The sequence below is a fragment of the Mobula birostris genome, chromosome 25 (genome assembly GCF_030028105.1).
Source record: "Mobula birostris isolate sMobBir1 chromosome 25, sMobBir1.hap1, whole genome shotgun sequence".
NCBI classification, from domain to species: Eukaryota; Metazoa; Chordata; class Chondrichthyes; order Myliobatiformes; family Myliobatidae; genus Mobula; species Mobula birostris.
Window position 1 is genome coordinate 8,178,758 of NC_092394.1, and position 20,530 is coordinate 8,199,287.

Sequence of the window (20,530 nt, forward strand, 5' to 3'; positions counted from 1 at the left end):
GTGATGTGAAGCTGGGAAGAAAGATGTCTGTAGTCTACACCTCTGCTCTGCACTCTAAAGTCGGCCATGTGGGCAGGTGTCGGGATTGTCCAAGTCTCAGGGCCCCAGGGTCAGAGGTCAGTGCAAGCAGGATTCATGAGGAGGAACAAGAGTAGGTCAGTCAGTGAGCCTGGAGTTTGGGGATCCAGCTATTGGCTAGTCTGGGGGTTGACACCAAAGATTGAAATCCGAAGGTTGATCAGGAGTCTGGAATTCAAAGCCTAGTAGCTGAAGACTGGAGACTGAAGGCCTGCCCTGGGATTGGATGCCTCTCCTGGAGTTGGATACCTGCCCTGGAGTTGGAGGCCTGTTCTGGAGTTGGAGGCCTGTTCTGGAGATGGAGGCCTGTTCTGGAGATGGAGGACGGTTCTGGAGTTGGAGGACGGTTCTGGAGTTGGAGGGCAGTTCTGGAGTCGGAGGGCGGTTCTGGAGTCGGAGGACAGTTCTGGAGTTGGAGGACTGTTCTGGAGTTGGAGATGGTTCTGATGTTGGAGGACGGTTCTGGAGTTGGAGGATGGTTCTGGAGTTGGAGGACGGTTCTGGAGTCGGAGGATGGTTCTGGAGATGGAGGCCTGTTCTGGAGTCGGAGGACTGTTCTGGAGTTGGAGGCATTTCAGGAGTTGGAGGACGGTTCTGGAGTCGAAGGACGGTTCTGGAGTCGGAGGGCGGTTCTGGAGTCAGAGGGCGGTTCTGGAGTCGGAGGACAGTTCTGGAGTTGGAGGACTGTTCTGGAGTTGGAGATGGTTCTGATGTTGGAGGACGGTTCTGGAGTTGGAGGATGGTTCTGGAGTTGGAGGACGGTTCTGGAGTCGGAGGATGGTTCTGGAGATGGAGGCCTGTTCTGGAGTCGGAGGACTGTTCTGGAGTTGGAGGCATTTCAGGAGTTGGAGGACGGTTCTGGAGTCGAAGGACGGTTCTGGAGTCGGAGGGCGGTTCTGGAGTCAGAGGGCGGTTCTGGAGTCAGAGGGCGGTTCTGGAGTTGGAGGACAGTTCTGGAGTCGGAGGACGGTTCTGGAGTTGGAGGACGGTTCTGGAGTTGGAGGACTGTTCTGGAGTTGGAGATGGTTCTGGAGTTGGAGATGGTCCTGGAGTTGGGGGACTGTTCTGGAGTTGGAGGTGGTTCTGGAGTTGGAGGACTGTCATATATCTGGGTGGGTGGGAGGGAGGAACGGGGCTTGTTTTGTTGTTTTACGGCTTGTTGTGTTGTGTTGTTCTGCTGAGCGTTGCGGACACGCGATGTTGGCACCAGACTGTGTGGTGATTACTGCAGGCTGCTGCACACCACCCTTGCTGATTTCATTTGACACAAATGACGCATTTCGCTGTAGGTTCTGATGTCTTACTGTCCGTTACACCACTGGCATTTAGGGCGGCAATGAAGGTCCTCCATCTCTGGTGGTGTCAGGGCTTCCTTCATCGTGTCAGTAGCTTCCTCTTGGTTTTCACTGCTGTCAACCACGCAAGTCCCAGGTGTATACTCAGGAATACCATCACACTCAGATGTAGAAGGATATTTAATTGCCATTTCCATAACTATTTTGTTTTACTAGTCTGGGTTGTTAGCCCTGGCCTGAAACCCTGAGCCTGGAGGACCAGAGGATCACTCTTGGTCTGACCTCTACCCTTTGACCTGTTTGGCATGGGTGACCCTACCAAGAGCTGAAGTGTTAAACACTGACTCCAGCCGACACAGCTCTCTGGGTCATTGAGGCACGTAAGACCAAACCCTTCTTGGAGGATGTTCTGATGAAATGTGACATCATCATCACCAGGTGCCATGCCCAGTTTGAGCTTCGACTGCCATGGCCCACACACTCCTGTTTCGGGTCAAGTAGATCAAATCATTGGTATTCATTTCCAATTCTCTGGCTGCTGTCTCCATCATCATTTGTCTTTGCCTTCCGCTTGCTTTCTTCCCTTCAATCTTTCCCATAATTACCGTGCATTCTAACTCCTCTTTCCTAATCACATGTCCAATGAAGTTACGTTGCCTTTTCATGATCTCATACGTTATTTCTCTTTTTGTGTTTGCTCTATTCATGACATCCTCGTTAGATATTTTTTCGTCCATGATATTCTTTGCATCCTCCTCAAAAACCACATCTCTGCTGCTACAATTCATTTCCTCATGTTACTAGATATTGTCCAACATTCTGAGCCATATAACTGTAGCCCCCCGGCCACCCTCAGGGTCGTTCGGCTCGCTGTCGTCTAGGGAAACAGCCTCGGCCCTGGCAAACTGGGTAATTAGTTTGTGTGGATGCTGTGTGATGTACCCCACCCCGCCCAAACAACAGACAATACACCAGATACGATTAAATGATTTACAGTTTATAGATATTACTGGAACTACATAATTAAAAGAGAATAAAATATAAAAGGAAAATAAAAGGCACCACACTTATCAAAGTTCAGTCTCTTCGTGCACAAAAACCGTTGGAGCTCAAGGACCTTCTTCTTCACCCTGCGACCCCCTCGGACCACCTCGACCAGCCGCCTGGGACCAACAACGGTGGTCGACCAGACGCTCCACTGAGTCTGTCACCATCTCCTCGCCGAACGTCCCGCTTGGGGTCCGACGCCATTAGCGGACTCACAGCACCTGGTCCATCCTCTGTCTCTCTCTCCCACCTTCTGTCCCAAAACCCCGCGCATACAGTATCTTCAAATACACCAAAACCATAACAACTATACCAATTGGTTAATAGCACTTACTTATCACACTCTAAACCACAATAAGCTGCTAGCGCAAACTTTCTCAGCGTTTAACACAACAAAGCCGCATTCCCCAGATTAACATAACAAAGACGCCATTTTAATTAGCCTCCGCAGTAACATAAAAAGAAAGACCCCGTACATAACATGACTGAGTAAACATAACATTTCAGTACTCTGAGGTGGGTAGTATAGTACTGGTCAGTATACTCTTCATTCTTGTAAAGGTGTCTTTTGCCATACTGTACCTATTCTTCTTTTGATGTCCATGTCGCACCTGCCATCTGATGTCACCCAGCTTCCTAAGTAGCAAAAGTTCTGTACTTGTTTTATGTCTTCCCCATTTATTCTCAGCCTGCAGATAGGATTCTCCTTCTTTTTGGATATCACCATACATTCTGTCTTTTTGCAATTGATAGATAGACCCATTTTTGCACTTTCTTCAACAAACTATATCAATTAAGTTTTGTAGTTCTTCCTCTGTACTTGCAATTAACACAGTGTCATCTGCATATCTGAAATTATTGATGTTTTCACCAACAACTTTGATTCCCAAGATGTCTCTTATTTTTTGTAATATTGTTTCACTGTACACATTAAATAAATCAGGGAAGAAAACACACCCTGTCTAATGCCTCTCTTGATTTTCATAAACTGATTCACTTCTCCATCTATTCTTACAGCAGCAGTTTGTTCCCAGTACAGATTTCTGATTAGGCAGAGGTCTTTTGAATCCAGATCTAGAGTTTTCTGTAATATTTCAAATAACTTATTGTGCTTCACTTTATCAAATGCTTTTGTGTAGTCGATAAAACAAACAAACAAATCATTCAAGCAATAGAATGTGAATTACATAGGACCATAAGTTTAATGAGTCATATCACCAAGATACTTCTAAGAATTTTGATGACAAGAGCTAAAAGTAAGATACAAGCTGAAATAGGTAAAGAACAATGTGGTTTTGTGAAAGACAAAGGTACAAGAAACGCAATATTGACATTAAGGATACTATCAGAACGAGCTATTCAAGTGCAAAAAGATTTGTTCATTTGTTTTATCGACTACACAAAAGCATTTGATGTAATGTGACAAATAAATGCAATTCTGAATCTGCAAAGTCTCCTGAAGTTAACATTTCTAAAAGCCAGCCATTACCATGAAGTGGTAATCGTTTTCCTTGAAGAAATCCTCAAAGCAGCCACATAAATTCTGTTTAACCAGTAACTGTCAGGCTGAGGTATTGGACAAAGCATTAACCGTTATAATCTATCTTTAATGAGTGTTGTCAGATTTTTTAATTTAATAGTCTCCTGGGACAGTCATACCTTCCACGGGCTTCACCCTCTATGTGTTAAGTGTTGGAATGTATATTTAAGACCTCTTATTTACTCATTAGGATCTGAAGAATAGATTGAGATTCTCCCCACTGCATATTAACTGGCCATTCATATCTTGTAAGATCTGTGTCTGCAGTTAAAAACTGAAAGGAATTTCATTCCAAGATCCTGAAAATGCAACCATAATTCCTTGAGAAACGGCTGCTGGGATTGCCGGCAGGTTTTAACCTCGCTGTGGGTAGAATGAACTTGGGGACAAGAACTCGGACAAAGCTTGGTGGTAGACAACAGCACTTGGATGGGGTCAGGCAGTCTGAACGACTGTCACCAGCTACAGGCAAACCTGAGAGCTTGCAGATTGTGAGGCACCAGCTCTGGAAAACCGTATCCACAACTGGTTCCTGTTCCCCAACAACCTTTGCTTATACTGGAGTTAGAGACCAAACTAAAACATCCCCTGCCGTCCCATCTGTTCTATCTGGATCTGCACTCACACACACTCATACTCACATTCACACACATACACACACATACACACACATACACACACACAAATCCGGACGAAGATAACTTTAGCACGAGGAATTCTGCAGATGCTGGAAATTCAAGCAACACACATAAAAGTTGCTGGTGAACGCAGCAGGCCAGGCAGCACCTCTAGGAAGAGGTACAGTCGACGTTTTGGGCCAGGACCCTTCATCAGGACTAACTGAAGGAAGAGCTAGTAAGAGATTTGAAAGTGGGAGGAGGAGGGGAGATCCAAAATGATAGGAGAAGACAGGAGGGGGAGGGATGGAGCCAAGAGCTGGACAGGTGATTGGCAAAGGGGATATGAGAGGATCATGGGACAGGAGGCCCAGGGAGAAAGAAAGGGGGGGGGAACCTAGAGGATGGGCAAGGGGTATAGTCAGAGGGACAGAGGGAGAAAAATGAGAGAGAGAGAGAGAAAGAATATATATATGATAAATAAATAACAGATGGGGTACGAGGGGGAGGTGGGGCATTAACAGAAGTTAGAGGAGTCAATGTTCATGCCATCAGGTTGGAGGCTACCCAGACTGAGTCTGTCAGTCCTGATGAAGGGTCTTGGCCTGAAACGTCGACTGTACCTCTTCCTAGAGATGCTGCCTGGCCTGCTGCATTCGCCAGCAACTTTGAAGATAACTTTAGGTTTTTGTTTTGAAGTCTCGTCTTTGCTAGAGATGAGCGTTAAGCAGTATCACAGCTAACACAACCGACCCATTTCAATAATGAATTGATCCAACTCAATATCAAGGCTGGTGAATCTGTGGAATTCATTGCCACAGACAATTGTGGAGGCCAAGTCATTGCGTATATTTAAAGTGGAGGTTGATGGGTTCTTGATTAGTAAGGGCAGCAAAGGAAAGCAAGAGAATGGAGTTGAGAGGGTTAACAAATTGAAGAGTTATTGAGGGACGTCTTCAATAGGCAATGCCCTAAGAGGGTGCCGTCCATCATGAAGGACCCACACCATCAAGGACATGCTCTCTTCTCATTGCTACCATCGGAGAGGAGGTACAGGGGCCTGAAGGCACACACTCAATGCTTTACGAACAGCTTCCTCCCCTCCACCATCGGATTTCTGAACAGACAATGAACCCACGAACACCACCTCAGTCCTGCTGAAGGGTCTCGGCCCGAAATGTCGACTGTACTTTTTTTCCACAGATGCTGCCTGGCCTGCTGAGTTCCTCCAGCGTTTTGAGTGTGTTGTTAGCCCTACCTCACCCTTTGCTCTTTTAACCCATTTTATATTTCTTATTGTAACTTACAGTAATTGTTGCTGGTGAATGCAGCAGGCCAGGCAGCATCTCTAAGAAGAAGCACAGTTGACGTTTCGGGCCGAGACCCTTTGAGATGCTGCCTGACCTGCTGCGTTCACCAGCAACTTTTATGTGTGTTGCTTGAAATTCCAGCATCTGCAGATTTCCTCGATTACAGTAACTGTTAATGAGTCACTCTGTACTGCTGCAGCAAAACTGCAGCTTTCATGACATTAGTCAGTGATAATATATCTGATTTTGATTCTAAATCAGCCATGATCGAATGGCGGAGCAGACTTGATGGGCTGAATGGCCTAATTCTGTTCCTATGCCTTATGGGCTTATTATACTGCCCAATGTGTGGCAAAGGTTAGATTAAGATTTGTTCCTGGACACGGTCAAAGTCAAAGTGAATTTATTATCAAAGTACATTTATGTCACCATATACAACTCTGGGATTCATTTTCTTGTGGGCATGCTCAATAAATAACAGGAACATGAAATAACAGGATAAAGAGTTCCCAAGGTGAGATCACTGGTTGTGGGAACATCTCAATGGATGGGCAAGTGAGTGTAGTTGTCCCCTTTTGTTCAAGAGCCTGATTGCTGAGGGGTAGTAACTGTTCTTGGACCTGGTGGTGAGAGTCCTGAGGCTCCTGTACCTTCTACCGTATGGTGTTCCTTCTTCACTGTCCATCCCCAAATCAGATCAGTTCAATTCCCCTCCGGGGATTGTCAGCACCCGTGGGAAGAATGGGGGCCTTCTCTGGCTGGCTGCCCAGCAAGATCAATTTAACCCTTTCCTCCCCATTCTTTTATAAAACTCACACTGATTCACCAGCACAATAACATTAATATTATAAATCTATAAAAAGTGCAGATTTTCAACAGTCCCAGGTGGAGTCGATCTTGCAGCCAAGGCCAGAGGAAGAGTTGAACCTCCAGAGCTCAAGAAAGCTGATCACGGGAGACACTGGGGGAGCTCAGTGGGTCAGACGGCAGCTAGCGAGGGACGCGGACAGTCGACGCTTCGAGCTGAAACCCTTCATCTGGATGCTGGTGGCTGGTCACTGGCTCATTTTCTTCTCACTCCAGCCCCCCGGAATTCCCAGGTACGCAGGGTCGTCTTGAGCCAACCTGTGGACGTCTCCGAGCTTCGATGTCCACCATGGTTGCGGCTTAGACCTTGTTGTTTTCTCGGTCCGGACAGAAGGTCTTTGGGGCAGTGTGGGAAGTTAGGGGGCAGGTTAGGGTTAAGAAGGCAGGAGAATGGGGTTGAGGGGGAAAATAAATCAGCCATCTTATGTTGAAGTTGCATACGATGTTGGTGAGGCCCAATTTGGGGTATTATGTTAATTCTGGTCACCTACCTTACTGACATCTTTCCCCGGAATAACACCCCCGGAAAGATGTCAGTGAGATTAAAAGAATGCAAAGAAAAATTACGAAGATGTTGCCAGGGCCTGAGACTTGAGTTATAGGAAAAAGTTTAATAGGTTAGGACTTTTTTACCTGGACCATAGGATAATAAAGGGAGATTTGATAGAGGTATACAAATTTGCAGGGTAAATGGAAGCAGACTCTTTTCACTGATGTTGGGTGAGATAAGAACTTGAGGTCATGGGTTAAGGGTGAAAGGTGAAATGTTTAAGGCGAACATGAGGGAGAACTTCTTTACTCAGAGGTTGGGAGAGTCTGGAACGAGCTGCCAGCACAAGTGGTGGATGTCAGTTCAATTTGAACATTTAAGAGAAATTTGTACAAGTTCGTGGATGGGAGGGGTGGGGAGGGCTACAGCCTGGGTGCAGGTTGATGGGACAAGGCAGAGTAATGGTTCAGCATGGACTAAATGGGCCGAAGGGCCTAGTCCTACTCTGTCTTATGGTCTTTTCTTTTTGTAATTTATTTTTTATTTAATTTCATCATCAAACTTTTCCATAAGATGTATTTCAGATATTGTACATATATATCATATAATCATATTTGTCACAAATCTCTACATAATTTATCTGAGGTATAGAAAGGAGAGGAAAGAAAGAACAATCGAAAGAAGAAAACTATGTACAGAGTAGGGAGTGATTTTTTTTTACAACTTATTCATTGACTTGTGAGAATAAAATCAGGCCTATGAGGTGTTATGTAGTTAAACCATTTTTTCCAGTATGAATAAAATTGTTCCAACTTATGATTAACAGATGCTGTTATCTTCTCCATTTTGTAAATATCCATTGTAATTTCCATCCATACATTTAAAGTTGCGCTCTCCTGTGATAACCATTTCCTCGTAAGCATCTTTTTACCAGCCACCAGCAGTACATTCATTAAGTATTTATCTCTTTTCAACCATTCTTGAGGTAAAAATATATGGTCTTACTCTCTAAGGGTATTTCACATTTAAAGATGTCTTGTAGGGCATTGTGTATCCCACTCCAATAGTCTTTGATAACGGGGCATTCCCAGAAAATATGATAATTGTTTGCATTTTGATTTGCACAATTTCTCCAGCAAACAGGGTGGGGTTTACTATTATAATGAGATTTCTGAGAGGGTGTAATAAAATATCTTATCAAGTTTTTCCACCCGAACTCCCTCCATTTCTGTGAACTGGTACACTTCCATTGATACCTCCATATTATTGTCCATTCTTCCTCAGATATTATTATCCCTCCTTCCTTCTCCCTGTCCTATGGCCTTATGAAGGGTAGTTGGAGGTCGGGGCAGTCAGTGAAGGTCAGGACAGGAGCTGGTGGTTGGAGTGGCCGCAGTCAAAGGCCAGTGATGTCAGGTTGGCAGGCGCCGAGGGTGAAGACCAGCGAGCCCTGTGCTCAACGACGGAGGTTGGCATCCCCGAGGATGAGGGATGGTGACCCTTGAGGTGGACTGAGTCCCACAAGGTCAGCGAGTGCATGCGGGCCCAGATGCCAAGGCCTGGGCGTCAGAGTCCTGTGGTCGATAGCCAGTGAAGTCTGGAGGTCACAGCCGCTGACTGAAGTCCAGGAATTGGCGTGTCTGGAAACTGAGGCCCGAAGGTTGAAGCCCCTTGGTCGGAGTGTCCGGAGGTCGGTGGTCTGCAAACCTGAGAGTCCAGGGCCAAGGACTGGAGGGCGGAGGCTGGAGGCGGCCTGCAGTCTGTGTGCATGTGTGGGTGGGAGAAAGGAGCTGGTGATGCTGCTGTTGATTTGTTTTGTTCTGTTGAACGTTGTGGGCTTGTTATGTTGGCGCTGGAGTGTGTGGCGAATCCTGCACATCCTTACACTGTGTTGGTTGTTAACGCAGACGACACATTTCATTGTACGTTTTGATACACCTTTGATAAATAAATTAATCAGAATCTGATCTAAAACGGAACCTGTAACACGTCAGTGGGGGTAGAGGGGCTGCTCTGACCGAGTTCCAGCACCAGGCTGACTCTGCGACAAGTTCTTCCAGACAAACATAGGAACAACTGAGATCAAAAGTGCAAGGGAAAAGCGTACAAGCTGCTGTATGACAAAGAAGATATTTAAAGATAATGTACAACAATCTACTGTCTATGAAAAAAATCCTTGGAAACTGTTTAAGGGATGAATGTGGTGTATCGGAGAGTGGGCCCTGTTGCCACCTGGTGTCGTGTTTAACAAACTGCAGGAATACTGGAGACAACCCAGGGTTCTCAGACGATGATCTAAGTGGACTGGCACTGACGAGGAAATTCTCCAGTCACCTTCAATGCACTCTTTGCTCAAAGCCCCAGACCTGGCACAGACCTCGTGACCTCCTGGACAACAGCAAACTCTCTCCTATATTGTTCTGAGGCTTGGATTGTCAGTAATAGGGATCTCAAGGCACGAGAAGGATACCACCAAACCTGGCTCCACATCATCCTCCAAATTTACATCAAGAATAAGCGATCCAACATCAGTGTCACCACCTTAAGCCATATCCCCAAAGTTCAAAGTAGATTTATGCAATGATGCATACGTTACCATATGCTGCCTTAAGATTAATTTTCTAGCAGGCACTTACAGGGAAAAAAAGTAAATATAATAATGTATTTATGAAAAACTGTACATGAACAAAGATTGACGAGCAACCAAAGGGCAAAAGGACAGAAACTGTGTAGATAAGAAATAAACGGAGAACGTGACCGTAAGCCATGAGCAGAATTAAGCCATTCGACCCATTGAGTCTGCTCTGTCATTTCATTATGGCTGATCCATTTCCGTCTTAACCCCGTTCTCCTGCTTTTACAACACGAGTTGTGAAGTGTCCTGTAGGTCACAGAATCAGTTCTGACTGCTGAGTGAAGTTAACCGCACTGGTTCAGGAGCCTGGTGGTTGAGGGGTAACCTGGTGGGGTGGGACCAGGAGTACCTCCTTCCTGGTGGCAACTGAGAGGCCAGAGCACGGCCTGGGTGGTGGGGGTTTTTGATGATGGACACTGCTTCCTTGTGGCAGCATTCCTTGTCGATGTGCTTAATGGTGGTTTGTGTTGTTTTGCTGAACACTGTGGACATGCTATGGTGACACTTGCAGCAGCCCCCAGCACGTCCTTAGGCTGTGCTAGTCGCTGACACAAACCACACATTTCACTGCATGTTTCAATGTACACATGATAAATGGATTAATCTGAATCTGGACCTTCAAGGCTTTGCACAGCAACAAACCACACAGTCTTTTTCCCAAGCAGTTTTGTATTTGCTCACCGCTGCATGTGGTTTGAAACTAATCTGTTGAAGGATGTGGTGCGCCTCTGTCCTGGCACTTTCTAGGCTATTTGGAAAGTGCTTTTAATGATTTAGACGTTGCGGCCAAGACCAGCATTAAATATTCATTCCCACTTGCTCTAGAGATGCTGGGGATAAGCTGCAGCCCTGCTGGTGAAGGTGCTCCCCCTGCGCCTTTGGGGAGGCAGTTCCAGGATTTAGACCCAGAGGCCAGGAAGTAACAGCAGTAGATTTTCAAAGTGAAAAATAAAAAAAACAGTTGTCGAAAATATTAAAACAGAAAATGTTGGAAATACCCAGGAGATCAGGCTGCATCTGTGGGAAGAGGAACAGAGCTAACTTTTTAAGCTGAAGATCCTTCATCAGAACCTGTTAGAGCTTCAACAAACTGATTGATTCCACAACCTATGGACTCACTTTCAAGGACTCTATAACTCATGCTCTCAGTATTATTTATTTATTTATTGTATTTGCACATTGTTTTTTTTTGTCAGTCTGTGTAGTTCTTCATTGATTCTATTGTATTTCTTTCTTCCGCTGTAAATGCCCACAAGAAAGTGAATCTCAGTGTTGTCTATGGTGACATCAACGTACCTTGATGACAAATTTACTTTGAACTTCGTTTTGCTTCTCACAAAATGCAGCCTGCCCAGCTGTGGACTGCCAGCGTTTTCTGTTCTGGTGTTTGAACTTATAATATTCAGTAGATTTGCAATATATTCCCAAGTTAGGACGGCGTGTAACTCGGCGATGAATCTGCAGGCGGTGGTGTTTTCATTCGCTTTTTGATCTTGTCCTTCCTGGTGATAAAGATACGGCCAGGTGAAGATTATTTCAACAGCAGTTGTTGGAAAGGTTTGGGAATGTGAGGAGGGTGTCTTGTCGGTACACAACTTCTGACTGCTGTTTGTGGCTGCAGTAGAAACATGGCTGGTGATCAGCCTGAAGGCTGAAACACGGTGGCTGTAGCCCCACATCTGTGAGTCCATTGGAGAAGTCGGAGGCCTGAAGTCTGTAAGTCTGGAGACAGCATCACTTGGAGTTGGGGGAGAGAGGAGGGAGGAGGGGGGAGGGGGGGCGAGGGGAAGAATGGGGCTTGTTTTGTTCTGCTGAACATGGTGGGCATGCTGCATTGGTGCTGGAAATTGTGGCAACACTTGTGGGCTGCCCTCAGCTCACCCTTAGGTTGTGTTGGTTGTTAATGCTAATAACACATTTCACTGTGTGTTTCCATGTACATGTGATAGATAATGAATCAAAATCTGATTTAAAACTGAATCTGTGACACGTCTGTGTGGGTAGAGGGGCTTCACTGCACTGAGTTCCAGCACCTGGCTGACTCCAGGACACTAAGTATTTTCACACAAACATAGGAACCACTGAGATTGAAAGGTGCAAGGGAAAACTGTACCAACTGCTGCATGACAAATTTTTAAAGGAATGTGTAAGAATCTGAATCTGGAGCAGAGAGGGTTGCGATCAGCTTGTCCATGCTGACTAAGTCCCAGTCCCATTTTCTGTGTTTGGCCAACATCCCTCTAAACCTTTCCTGTCTATGACACATTTCACTGTACATTTCGATGTACATGTGATAAATAGCTGATTCTGAATCTGTTCAAATGTCATTTAAGTATCATAATTGTACCCACCTCTGGCAGCTCATTCCATTAACCCACCACTCCGTTTGAGAAACTTGCCCATCAGGTCCTCTTTAAATCTTTCCCCTCTCATCTTAAATCTATGTCCTTTAGTTTTAGACTCCCCTACCCTGGGGGAAAGTGTTGTGTCTGTCCACCTTATCTGCATCTCTCATGATTTAATACAGCTCTATAAGGTCACCCCTCAATCTCCAATGCTTCTCTTACTTCCCCTCATAATTCAAGCTGTCCAGTCCTGGTAACATCCTCATGAAAATTCCACATCCTTCCCAACTGAATGACATCCTTCCTATACCTGGGTGACCAGAACTATACACAATGCTCCAAGTCTCACCACAATCTATGAACTGCTTTACCGCACTAGCTCAGTTAAGATGTGAAAAATAGAGGCAGGGTCGAGAAGAAGAAAAATAAGTCTAATTGATAATCTAATTGAAGTAGTCTGAAACTCATCCCCACCAGATAGCAATCCCAAGGGGAATCAGTGCCCAGACTTCCTGGTAGCACTTCCTGCATTCGTCACCAGATGGCGAAATTAGCCACACTGTCAAACACACAGGCCAGTCAGCGTGAGAGGCTGCAAGAATTTTGAAGGTTGATCCGTATTTGTGGAAAGCAAAATAGTTAATATTTCACGTCCGGGACCCTTCAGCAGGACTCAGTGCTACATCTCCCTCTTAATGAATTCCACCATTGATATTACTTACAGGAGGTGTTGCCTCAGGAAGCCAACATCCATCATCAAAGATCCCCACCATCCAGGCCATGCCATCTTCTCGCAGCTACCAGTGGGCAGGAGGTACCGAAGCCCGAAGTCCCACACCACTGGGTTCAAAGCAGCAACTTCCCTTCAACCATTTGGTTCTTGAACCAATCAGCACAAGCTTAATCACTACTACAGTACAGCAGCACTTTGACATCATTCTCCTATGCATTTTTGTTCTAATTCTGTTCTTTCTCATATAATTCAGCTTAATTTATAGTCTTCTTGGGGGTGTTGTGTCTCTGATCCTATGTACCTGTGATGCAGCTAGAAGTAAGCTTTTCACTGCACCTGTGCATGCAAGTACTCGTGCACACACAGCATAGTGTGATGCTGTTCCAGTGCCAGTGACCAGGGCTCGATTCCACTGCATGGGTCACGGGTGTAATTGGGCAATGCAGGATTGTTACCTTGCTGTACCTCCTGCCGTGTCTGTGGAGTCTGAATGTGTGGACAGCTGAGGGTGGGGGCACTGAGAAAAGGGTTGATGAGTGGATGAGGGAACAGAAAGGTGTGGAAAAGCAGCTGATAACTTCAGAAGAAATCATCACACAAAACAGTATGTTATTACGAAGAGTCTTTTTCATTAAAAAAAACATTTGAATGCTGACAAATCACAACATTTTAATCACACACGATTTAGTAGGGCAGTATTTACCATTATCTACAACACAATGCATTAATTTTCTGTTCATTTGTTAAAGTGAGGTCAATTAACCGCAGCGGGCTCGAGCCCCAGCCAGTTAATGGGCAAAAATTTATTCATCCTCTGTATTAAGACAAAACACGAGATACATTTATTATTGTGGGACAAAAACTCTGTTTTCTCCATGAATCAGGTAGACTGAGAGACAACACGGTGGGAAGCCGACTAATGTTAACTCAAGGAAAAGGTCAACAGCAAACAAAAAAAACATAAACAGTGGTGACAAACCCCATTCACGAGGACGAGGAATTGGTTCTTTGTCCAGTTATCTTCATCCATGTGTGGATTTTTATCACATTCATCAGGGCCAAGTAGGTGAGGCCTCAGCTTGCCCATTTCTCAATTACCGGTTAAAGGCTGGCTTCAAACCCACTGATCTACAGCTTCCAAGGTGAGGAGTGCTAGGCGAATACATTAGCCAGATACCAGCTCAGGTACAAAGCCACCACTAGTGACCATGAATCCCAGCCATTCTGCAGAACCCCCCCCCCCCACATATGGGGCTGGCTGGCACGATCAGGTAGAGGCATTGATGCATTCAGCGTCTGATCCACCAGCCCTCAGTCCCAACCCCAGCTCAGCGAGCACACTGTGCCAGGTTTAGTTCCCACCTAATCTGGATTAAGTTTGTCCATCTCAGACAGAGGGGAAAATCAGGATCCCCATCCAGAACCAAGACTTGGGGGAGATTGGACAGACCTGTTCTGGAGATTTTGGGCCCCCTGGATAATGGAAGGGATATCATCTCAGGGAGCCATGTTGTGGAAAAGGTGCAATGCTTGTGTTTTTCTCTTCCAAGTTTACATTATGTAATGTACTGACCAAGAATGCAAAGGCTTTGTTTGGCACTGTTTCCTTCCTTTTGAATATTATCTTGTAGCATGAATGAAGTAAATTTTTGGGTAAAAAATATTGGAAGGTATCAATCGGGTGGACAGAAGGGAATGCTGGCCTTGTTGGGGCCAGCAGTGTGGGGTGGTGGGGGCAGCTGAATGTCACATCTTGAGAGGGGGTTGGAGATGTTTCTTCAAGCGGAGGGTGTCTAGAGCTCCTGAGCAGCCCAGACCAGGGCTGAATGACATCCCCAGAACTCAGCTCTATCGCCAGACAAGGTCAATGAAAGGAAGATAGAACGCAGGCTTCCTTATATAAATTGCAGAACAGGCTTGATGAGCTTCAGAAGAGGATTCCTGTCTGTGACCTTGCCCCCACCCCCCCCACCACTGTGCCCCAGCCTGCAGAGCATGTGTCTGTACACTGTAGATTCACTTCTTGCTGGTCTAAGGCCCTGGAGTTTCAATCCAGAATCGTCACTATTTTCATTGCTGAAATCTGGAACTCAGTGCCCAAGGTGGTAGGAACATCTTTTAAAAGGAATCAAATAAATAATTATAAAGGAAAGGATACAGTGCAGGAGTGAAATAATGCATTTGAGGTGATCTTTTAAAGTGCCAGTGCAAGGCAGATGGGCCGAGTGTCCTTCTGCCATAGAGGCAGCTGCTTCATGAGTGTTCAAGACAAACCAGTTTTCTTTCAAATATAAACTGACACAGATTTTAACACAGGATGCTTCGCAACCAACACTTGGTTTGAAATAACTGAAAGTAGTTTAAATACTTGTAAAGACATGTTTCAAACTAATCTTTAAGAGCATAAGACAACGGAGCACAATTAGGCCATTTGGCCCATCAAGTCTGCTCTGCCGTTCCATCATGGCTGATTTATTATTCTTCTCCTTAACTTTTGCAGGGAACTCTGACTGCTGGTACAATCTAAAGTGGGTCAGAAGAGAACAAGACACAGTGAACCAAGCCAATCTGTTGCTGCAGCAAAGATTTACATCGGCTGGGAGACAGTTCTGGCTACTAGCTGATGCAATTCCTTTCACTTGTCCCTCCCCAGCCACAGACCCCCCCCCCCCGCAATCTCTCCTTCTACTCCTCTTTGAAGGTATAACTTTCTAGAAACTTCTTCAGCTGTGTTGGGTAGTCAGTCATGATGCCTGTTGCTCCCAAGTCAAAGGCTCGCTTGAAGTCATCCTCATCATTCAGAACCCAGATGTAGACCTGGAGGAGGGGGATGGGTAGAAGGAAGAGGGAGCCAGTGAGAGAGTGTGTGTGTATGTGAGAAACCACCCTCCTTCACCCCTCCCTGCTGAAACACACAAGCATGGCCAAGAGAGGAAAATATTTTAGGCAACACAGCGCAACGAGTAATGCAGACATAGCATATCACAAGTTAAACTAATGGAGCTGTAAAGTGGCAGTGTAATGTACTGTTAAACTGTAATACAGATGTAATGTATTACAGTGTAATATACTGTTAAACTGTAATACAGATGTAATGTGGTACAGTGTAATATACAGGTGGCCCCCGTTTTCCAAATGTTCGCTTTACGACACCTCACTGTTACGAAAGACCTACATTAGTTACTTGTTTTCGCTAACAGAAGGTGTTTTCACTGTTACAAAAAAAGGCAGCGCGTGCCCCAAGCAGCCAAGCTCCTCCTCCGGAACTGCATTCTAGCCGCCATTGCCTAAACACGTGCCTGTGAGCAGCTATTAGCAAGATGAGTTCTATGGTATTGGAAAAGCCTAAAAGGGCTCGTAAGGGTGTTACACTTAGCGTAAAACTAGACATAATTAAGCGTTTCGATTGTGGTGAATGAAGTAAGGACAAAGTGAGTTTGGCTTGTGGAAGTTGACGAAGATGATGTTGAAGAGGTTTTGGCATCCCATGACCAAGAACTGACAGATGAAGAGCTGATGCAATTGGAAGAGGAAAGGATAACAATCGAAACCAAATGCAGTAGCGAATGGACCGAAAGTGAAGTCATCCAGGAACTGAACGTGAAGAAGTTGACCTGCCTGCCCTGATGGAAACAGACGACGATGAGATGACACCCCAGTGTCCCACCACCCCCACCCCCAGGCTGCGGACTGATACATTGTCGCGGAGAATGCAGCGGTAGCCGGGACGCACCCAGCACATCTTTAAGAAAAAAGCCGAAATAAACAAGCTAATTAATTAGGTGCCGCCCGGCAGGTAATTCATTAGCTTGTTTATTTCGGCTTTTTTCTTAAAGATGTGCTGGGTGCGTCCTGGCTACCGCTGCATTCTCCGCGGCAACGTAGCAGTCGGCAGCCTGGAGGTTGGGGACCACTGCATCACCCCAACCTCTGATGTCTCAGCCTAACACACCATCATCAGTGTGCTTGGTGCTGTCTTCCCAATTCCGGTAAGTGATCCTACACTGTACATACATTATTTCTACTTTATACAGGCTGTGTATTTTTACGTGTTATTTGGTATGATTTGGCAGCTTCATAGCTTAAAGGTTACTGGAGAGAGTGTTTCTGCCGAGAACGCTTGCATGAGATTTTCGCTACGGAGAACAGTGCGGCAATGATTGTGGAAAAGCATTTCTATTTTATATAGGCTGTGTATTTATCATATCATTCCTGCTTTTACTATATGTTACTGTTATTTTAGGTTTTATGTGTTATTTGACATGATTTAGTAGGTTATTTTTTGGGTCTGCGAACGCTCACATATTTTTCCCATATAAATTACTGGTAATTGCTTCTTCGCTTTACGATATTCCGGCTTACGAACCGTTTCATAGGAATGCTCTACCTTTGGATGGCGGGGGGAAACCTGTACTGTTAAACTGTAACACAGATGTAACGCGCCACAGTGTAGAACATTACTAAACTGCAATATGGCTGTACGAAGACACAGTGTAATACAGCTGATTACTGTACAGATATACAGGGAGAGAATAAAGGGGATGTCTCTAGCCATGCAGAGGGGAGAAGTTGTTCAGTGCTGAAAGGAAAGGAAAGTGTGAGAGCGTAATTATAGGGAACTAGAAACAGAGGAAGCTGAAAATTACTTCAGATACTGCAAAGCTGAAGACGGGAGAGTGCTGGAAACACTCATCAGGTCAGTCAGCATCCGTAAAGAGAGGAACAGAGGGAGAATTTCAGATCAGTGTCACAGAGTATGGAAACAGGCCTTCAGCCCAACTGGTCCACGCTGATCAGACACCCACCTCAGCTACACACAAAAGCAGACGAATCTAAATAAAGGGAACGGTGTCTCAGGAAGTCAGCGTCCATGATTAAGGACTTCCAGCACCCAGGCATGCCCTTTTCTCATTGTTACCACCGGGTAGGAGGTACAGAAGCCTAAAGGCACACTCTCAGCAATTCAGGAACAGCATCTTCCCTTTTGCCATCCGATTCCTAAATGGACATTGAACCCTCGGACAGTACCTCACTTTTTAAAAAATATAGTATTTCTGTTTTTTTGCATGTTTTTTTAATCTATTCAATATATGTATACCGTAATTTATTTATTTATTATTATCAGTGTTGGCGTGTGGCCAAGTGGCTAAGGCATTGGTCTAGTGATCTGAAGGTCGCTAGTTTGAGCCTCAGCTGAAGCAGTGTGTTCTGTCCTCGAGCAAGGTACTTAGCTACACATTGCTCTGTCACGGCACCGGCGCCAAGCTGTATCGGCCCGAATGCTCTTCCCTTGGGCAAAATCGGTGGCGTGGAGAGGGGAGACTTGAAGCACGGGCAACTGCCGGTCTTCCATACAACCTTGCCCAGGCCTCAGTCATCATCAAAAATCAATGGACAGCTGAAGAAGTATTATTATTATTAGTTTTATTTCATTTATTATTTTTTCCCCTATAGTATGTATTGCATTGAACTGCTGCTTCTAAGTTAACAAATTTCACGTCACATGCCAGTGATAATAAACCTGATTCTGATTGCCCGTAACATTGACTGTCTATTTCCTTCCACAGATGCTACCCGAGTGGCTGGCACTCTAGCGAAGTGGCTAGCACGACAATTTGCAGCACCAGCAATCACCGACCAGGGTTCAATTCCCATGTTGTTTGCAAGGAGTTTGCATGTTCTTTCCATGATCATGTTTCCTCCCACATTCCGAAGACGTATGGGTTAGGGTTATTAAGTTGTGGGCATGCCATGTTGGCACTGGAAGCATGGTGTCACTTTCTCTGGCACATCCCCGGACTCTGTTGGTTGCTGACATAAATGGCACATTTCAGTGCATATTTTGATGCACATGTGACAAATAAAGCTAAAACTAAGGCAAAAAAGACAGAGGCATTCTAAAAGCTCTCAGGCACACAAATATACACAGAATGGAGTGCTCTGAACATTGGATTAGTTTAGTCAGATATTTTAATGTTTAATTAATTCAGCACAACATTGTGGGCTGATGGGCCTGTTCCTGTGGTCTATTAAATCTCTCCACTCTCACCCCATGCATTCTAGCCCTGGAAAGAAGACCATGTACATTCACGGTTAGTTTTCCCATACACACTAGCCTAACTTCCTGAGAATTTTCTGACCTTAGTGTAAGTTCAAAGTACATTTATTATCAAAGTATATATAAGTTATTCAACTTTGGAATTTGTCTGCTTACAGGCAGCCACAAAACAAAAAAAAACACAAGATCCAATTTTAAAAAAGACCAACATCCAATGTGCAAAGAGGAAAAAACATGAGCGGTGCAAACAATAAAAGCGAGCAACAGCATTCAGAACAGAAGTGAGTCCATAGACACAAAGCCCAGAGCAGCTGGAGAAGGCCCACAGCCTCAGCTCGTCACACAGCGAGGCAAATCGTCGCAGAGCTCGCAGCCAGAGCAGGACACTGCTGCAACATGGGTCAATGCAGCAGCCAACTTGCTCCACCAAACACAGTGTGAGCTGGTGATTTATAAACACACAAGATTCTGCAGTTGCTGGAAATCCAGAGTAACACACACAGTTTACTACGGGAACTCGTCAGGTCAGTCAACATCCATGGACAGAAGTAAACACTGTTTATTCCTCTCCATAGATGCTGCCTGACCTGCTGAGTTCCTTCAGCAATTGGTGATTCATGCCAAGAGATAATGGGGTGTTCACTTCTGCTCTTCCTCGGGAGAGAGCCACCGGATCTTCTAGGTAATCTTAGAGGGAGTCCTTAGATTAACATGCATGTGAAAGCTTTAGAGGATGCAGAGGAGATTTACCAGGATGCTTCCTGGATTACAGTACCTGTCTTATAAGGTCAAGCAAAATGGGGATTTTCTCTTTGGAGTGAGGGAAGATGAAAGGTGACAATAGAGGTGTACAAGACGATAAGAGGCAGAGATAGAGTGGACAGGCTGTGCCCATTTCCCTGGGTGGCAATGGCTAATATCAGAGAACATCCTTTTAAGGTGAGTGGAGGAAGTTTTAGGGGAGTTGTCAGAGGGAAGTTTTTTTTTACTTAGAGAATGGTGGCTGCCTGGGATGCACAGAAACCGGTCGAGGCAGTGAGACTACTAAACTCCCTGCTGTCACCACCAGGTCTTATCACGTATGAAGAGCGAGTAGCGTTATACTGTTTAATTTTTGACTTGCTCCGTAAATGCACCTTATTATCTATTAATTTATTTGCGGTAATATTATCTTACGTGTACTACACTGTGCCCCTTGGTCCGGAGGAACGTCGTTTATTTCCTGGTGTACATGTATATGGTTGATTGACAATAAATTTGAACTTGACTTGATTTGAAAAGTGACTTTTAGATCGGCACACGGGTGAAAGAAAAATAGAATATTATTGTTATGTAGGAGGGAAGGGTTAGATTGATTGTGGAGGAGGTTAAAAGGTCAGCACATCGTGGGCTGAAAGGCCCATACTGTGCTGTCCTGTTCTATGTTATAACACAGAGGTTCTCTGTGGGGTCCGTAGATTGCTTGCTCCATGACATAATAAAGGGTGGGGACCTCTGTTTTAAAATGACAGTCAA

At 45.1% G+C, this 20,530-nt stretch overlaps 1 protein-coding gene across 2 annotated transcripts in view; it reads right to left on the reverse strand.

Moving 5' to 3' along the window:
• Nucleotides 1-13,566: 13,566 nt before the first annotated feature.
• gdpd1 (glycerophosphodiester phosphodiesterase domain containing 1) overlaps nt 13,567-20,530 on the reverse strand; it is a 75,589-nt gene continuing 68,625 nt past the window's right edge. For both annotated transcript variants that reach the window (XM_072242827.1, XM_072242826.1), the window contains exon 10: nt 13,567-15,774. In XM_072242827.1, coding sequence (XP_072098928.1) covers nt 15,643-15,774 — 132 coding nt within the window. In that variant the 3' untranslated portion in view covers nt 13,567-15,642. The remainder of the gene's footprint in view (nt 15,775-20,530) is intronic.